The sequence below is a fragment of the Nannospalax galili genome, unplaced genomic scaffold, assembly GCF_000622305.1.
Source record: "Nannospalax galili isolate Female #2095 unplaced genomic scaffold, S.galili_v1.0 scaffold810, whole genome shotgun sequence".
Taxonomy (NCBI): Eukaryota; Metazoa; Chordata; class Mammalia; order Rodentia; family Spalacidae; genus Nannospalax; species Nannospalax galili.
The window spans coordinates 409,837-415,643 of NW_008329132.1; the positions used below are offsets into that span (position 1 = coordinate 409,837).

The following is a 5,807-nucleotide window of genomic DNA, read 5'->3' on the forward strand; positions in this document are numbered from 1 at the left end:
CCCCCTTTCCCCCCCCGGAGGGGGGGGTACACCGGCCCGGGGGTGAAGAGAGGGGTTAATTTGTTGGCTGGTGCCCGGCCTGGTAGTTTAAAAAAAAAAAAAAAAAAAAGGAAAAGAAAACAGATCCAGGGGACGCATCCGTCCTGGCCCAGGAGCCAGAGATCACCCGGATCACTTGAGTACTTCCGTCTCCGACGCTCGCATCCCGAGACGTACAATTGTCTGTTATTGATAAAAAGGAAACTCTTTGTACTTATTACGGAGCTCGTGTATGTGAGAATTGGATTGTGATTCTGTCAGTTAACCTTCTTCCCTAGAGCAGCGAGGCATCGTTCATATTGTTGTTAGATAGCGTGCCGTTACTTGAGATCTGTCAGAAGAGCAATTTCCCACCTGTTTTTTTCTAACTACCGCAAGAGTTTCACCCTTACATGGCAAATAAAAATGCATCATTGACTTTGTATGTGTGGCATGTGAAATACAGTTGTAAGGAATAATAGTGTGGTTCAGCCTACAGTAGCAGGCCCTGTACTCTGAGGGGCATACTCTGCCTGGCTATGGGGCCTGTTGTCTAAATGCCACTTCTGAGCAGACTTATTGTTACAGCACTAATATACAAAAGCTGACTTTTTCTCATATCAGGTAATAAATATAAATTACAACCAATAAAGTGGAATTTCTTTATTATCCACTTCTGCATGTTCTGCAATTAACATAGAAAGCGCACAGATGTGATTTAAGCTCTAAGTGGAAGACTGTAGACTTTCTTTAATCACTTTAGCTGTCAGCTTTAAAAGGCTTTATATACTTTGCCTACCATATGGTGTTAATTTAGCTAATTTAGACATGTAACCATTATACAAGTATGCTTTTTTAAAATGCAAGACGCATAACATTTTTGTTTCATTTCTGCTTTAATTAAAGTTTCAATAACAGAGTTAAGGTAGGCTTAAAGAAGTAACAATAGAAATTTGTGATAGATTGATGCATGCTTTTGTGGTTATAATTAATAAGTACCCGAAAGAAATATTGGTTGGAGGTGGCATCTTTTCCAGAAATAACAGCTTGACAATTAGAGGTAAACAAAAGCCAAAGCTGTGAAAAGTTATTCCCAAGCCTCCAGCCTTTCCTTCTCTTCAGTTCACTGCAAAGACAAACACCAACAGCATGTTTTCCATATTTTAGCATCGCAGTTTGTGTGGTAGCTCTGGGTACCCAGCTAATATGAATAGGTATGTTTAACTTTGCTCCTGTGGGCAGAAAGTTACAGCATAAGTTTAGCTAAGGAGCATGGGAACTGGCCATAGTTGAAATTTGTCAAGCTGCCTTGTAGGAAAACTATTTTCTGGACTCCTACGGCTTCATTGTCAGACTTAGAAACAAAACAAAAAACAAAACAAGTTGGACACAAAAGGATGAGACGCATACTGAAACCCGTGTTTACAATTGTTCCACAGCCGGTGCTGTGACAAGAAAAGCTGTGGCAATAGAAACGAGACGCCCTCAGATCCTGTGATCATTGACAGGTAAGGATGACTTCTTTATTTTTCAAAACAGAACGGCAGCAGCAAGCAGGCCCTCTGCCTTGCTTGGTTTCCAGTGGCACGGTAGCTCGGAGACTGGTGCTCAGCTCATCCTGTGCACTGCACCATTTGTTGTCCGCCTGTGTTATCATGCACAGGTGGGTTGACTGGAAACCTGGTGACTCGCTCTGTGGGGATTCGGTAATTGCTTGTGAGTTGTCAAGGGAAGCAGTTTCATCTGCCACTGCGCTCACTGTGAGGAGCACTTTATGCCTAGAGAGTCTCTGGCTTTAAACCCAGAGATATGTCATAAAATGCTTTCTGCTAATTTGTTAACAAGTATTTTCATTTCTGCATATTTTTATCTCGAATGGTAGTTGAAGTTGAAACTTGGGTGGTGTTCCTCTTGCTATTGTCACCCAGTGGTAGAATGAATTTAATCTGCTCTCAATTAGACGCAAAATGTCTCCTAATTTTTTCCCAATTGTGGCTGTCGGTTTATGTCAAGCAGCAAATATGTAACTAACAAACCAAAGTTGTTATAATTGAAACTAATTACACATGCTGGTTACATTTTCCAACGTTAATTTCCATAACTAGATCAGCTGTATGCATTCTTTACGTTTCCTGCTCCCGGTCTTTCTATTTATCATCTTCCCCGGGCAAAGTGGCATCCTTTTAAGGTACCAAGCATTTGTCCTAACAGTGGTAGTGTGCACTTGGCATCTTAGCTGGAGCAACAACGAGGGCACTACCCTCCCTTCCCGGCTCCCCCAGGCTGTTCTGAGGAGAGAGTTCTTTCTTCCCAACGGTGGAGAGCTGCGAGGGGCCCAGCATGTGATTGACTGCAGATTTTGAAATTGGTACCCAAATCGAATAAATGTTAGACGTGTACATATGACACCAGTTTTGTGAGGCAGAGGTTTAGAGTGTTTTGAAGAGGGGTTGAGTTTCAGCAGCTTTCATTACAAAGTTATCTTTTGATCATGAACTTTGCTGTCCAGGGTCTGAAAAATTAAACCCGGAAAACTCCACAGAGTTAAGCCTAAAGAAGTCTGTGGCACCGGTGGAGAACGCTGCATTTCAAATGTTTAACTAGCTGGAATAGCTGTTTGCTTAGTGGAGAATGTTCGGTATCTGACAGAAGGGACAGCTCTCTTATTAGTAATCAAATAGGGCTGACCAGTTGTGGCCGTCACTCAGAACTAAGAACAAGTTCAACACTTTATGGAACTGGAGCTACAGACATCAATATAATTGTATTTGTCTTCAGTGTGGTGGCTATGCAAATCATTCAGCTTTGGGCTGTTGTGTTGTGACAGAACTCTTTTATTTTATTTTTTTGATGGGCTAAAAGTACATGAGCAGCCGCTGGAGTCTTGTCTGAGTGGAAGGTGCTTGGGAAGGCAACACATGTTAGCTTTTAATGCAGGGTTGTGAAAGTGCTTCATCTTTTGAGTGGTATTTGTGGAGTTTAAATGTGGTTTGTTTTTAAATCATGAGGTTTTTTTTTTTTTAAGCATGCCTCAATGGTGGAGTGGCCCTGCTGGTCTGACTCATATTTTAGATGCTGGTTCCCCTTTCAAAATCACTTTGGATTTGTGCAGTGTTCAATCATTTATTGACTATTGATGCTGACTAACACTCAAGACTTAGTTTTTAATCACATGATGGAACGTATTTTCCTCAGGCACACAAAATTTACTCTTTAATTCTTGTCTGAGGGAATGATCCCTTATGTTTGTTTAATTAAAATATATGCTATGATCACTTACACTTCTTTAACCTAAGAGAAGTACGTGATCATTTGATATTCTAGAAGCATGAGAGGAAGGGAAAAATGTAAAAACATTTGGTTAATGGGTTTACCATGTTTATTTGAATAAGGAGGATTGAAGCTCCATTTACACTTGGCATAAATGCTTTGCAGGTCTTAATTATTGATGAAAAATCTGCTCTGCTTCTAAATTCAAAGATATGACAATTTTATAGGGATTTTAATCAACTTCCATGTTAGGGATTTTAAGGTAAGAATAGTTTTATGTACTGACAAGTATGATGTGCAGTTTTAGCGTTCTTAAGAGAGCTGTCACTTGTAATGACAAAATACTATTAACATTTTGTTGCTTGCTATAAATCCCTGTGAAATGATTGTGGTATTGGCATCATCTTCAGTTTAAGGCATATTTCTAGGAGAGAAAAAAAGAATTTCGTATTTCCTAGGACAGCTTGTATTAATCAGAAAGAGAAAATCACCTTCAGGCGGGGGTCTCTTTGGAGTGATGTGGTCTTTTGCAGTAGAGATGCATCTCAATTTCATAATGATGATCATTTCTGTGGGGTATGTGTGCTGCCTCTGAAAATTAGTTGCTTCTGTTGAGGTTCTAGCCTGGTTTCCTCTTGAGTATTGCAGAATAAAATGTCCCATCAGATCCGTGAGTCGGTTTACAGGTTTCCACCAGCCGTGTCGTCACTTGGTTAGTTGGCTTAAAAAAGAATTATATACAATGCGCTTCACTGGCTCCTCGTGGCCTTTGGATACAGTTAGCAGGTTCTGACCAGATAAGGCATATTTGTCCTGAGGATATAAACCAATAATTCCAACCTGAATTGAGATCAATGGACCCACATTTGTTCCAACCACACCGAGCTCTTCCGCACATTGAGACCACTTTTCTGTGTTATGAAAACAGAGAAGTGAGCTCCCTGCTCTGGCAGGGTAATCACATTCTATAGGCCCTGATGCCTTAAATCAATTAATTACACAATTTAGTTTAGTTATCTTTCAGAAGTATTACTCATGAACGGCATGGAAGGCACTTCAGAGTGAAAGGGGCAGTGAGGATGTCTCCCGTCAGAAACCTTTTGGTTACTGTGAAGTTCTCTTATGTGAACTGCTGCTTCTACATAAAACAGTGTCAGAAAACAATTTTCTATAGCTACACATGTTTAAAGTAATATGGCAACTTACTGAGTTGAGGGAGAAGGGAAGGTATGGCTCATAAGGAGAGAGACACAGGGACAGATATCTGTGTCCACTGAATTGACCTGTAGAAAGCCGGGTGCAAGGAAGTAGGCCTCCCCCCTTACCACACACACACACACACACACACACACGGCCATGCACAGCCACAGGCACCCCTCATGTGAAGTGTGTGTGTGTATGCAAATATCTACACATTCACATATACATGCATGAATTTTGATGGTATTGCTGGGAAGGATGGATGTATCATTTTCCTTGTGGAATAATATTTTCTGGGAAAACACAAAAGCAGATGTTCTTCGTTAGGCGCACCCATTGTCCACATCTCCCCTATCCGAGCAGATAAATCTCTCCTGTTTCACCCGTACATTCCAAGGGCTGCAAATGATTACAGGATGTCGGCGTAGCTGCTAAACCAAAACCACACTTGGGCTCACGTTATTTGCCTGTGCTGTCCAGGTCTGTTTCCCCAGGAGCTCTGGAAGTGCCCAGGAAGGCACATCCTCTTTACCTCCCTTTCCTTGCTCAGACTGGGGAGGGAGGCCTGAAAGGCAGGTCCAACTGTTGCAGCCTGGGCAAGCCGAATGTGGATGGTGCAGGACCAGGGCCGTGTGGCAGCCCACGCGGGCTGGCCTCACACTGTGGGCTGTGCATCTGAGAGCAGGCTCTGCGGGGCGGTTCCAGATGGCACGGTCTCTGGCGTCCTGCTTGCTGGCATCTCTGTGGCAGGCAGTGTCCCCTCCCCAATAAATCTGGCATTAGTCTATAGAGTTGGAAGACTTATCATTCCAAGTCTGTCCTGCTTTCCTGTCTGGAAGCCAGACATCTGTTTATCCTATTTTCTTTCATACAGAGTTTGGAATAGCTGTAGTTTTTCTTTTTGAGGGGGGTGTGAAGTTTTGTCATATTTAACAGCTGTTACAGAATTTCAGCCCTGTGGGTTCTGAAAATACTTTTCAGCTGACCTCAGATTTTTATACATCATTTGACGCTGGGTTGTAGAAAAACATCATTTGCTTAACCTCTCATTGTCTGCGATTTTATGTCGTCTTTGGTCAAGGGTGTGAGTACCAGCAGGTTAGCTCTGTGCTCCCCCTCAAGCCCTCCAAAGCCCCGCTTTGATTCATTTGTGCGTTTTAAGTTTACACCTTTAAAGTGACTGAGAACAGTAGCCCAAGACCGACTGGAGGTTTCCTTTCTTTCTCCCTTCTCTCCTCTCTGTCCTCTTTCTCTCTCTCTCTCTCTCTCTCTCTCTCTCTCTCTCTCTCTCTCTCTCTCTAGTCAACAGTGTTTTCTTT

The 5,807-nt window shown here is 42.3% G+C and overlaps 1 protein-coding gene across 2 annotated transcripts in view; it reads left to right on the forward strand.

The window, feature by feature from the left end:
- Positions 1–5,807, forward strand: part of Ebf3 (EBF transcription factor 3) — a 124,248-nt gene that overhangs the window by 5,195 nt on the left and 113,246 nt on the right. For both annotated transcript variants that reach the window (XM_017797835.1, XM_017797836.1), the window contains exon 5: positions 1,458–1,526. In XM_017797835.1, the coding sequence (XP_017653324.1) occupies positions 1,458–1,526 (69 nt within the window). The remainder of the gene's footprint in view (positions 1–1,457; positions 1,527–5,807) is intronic.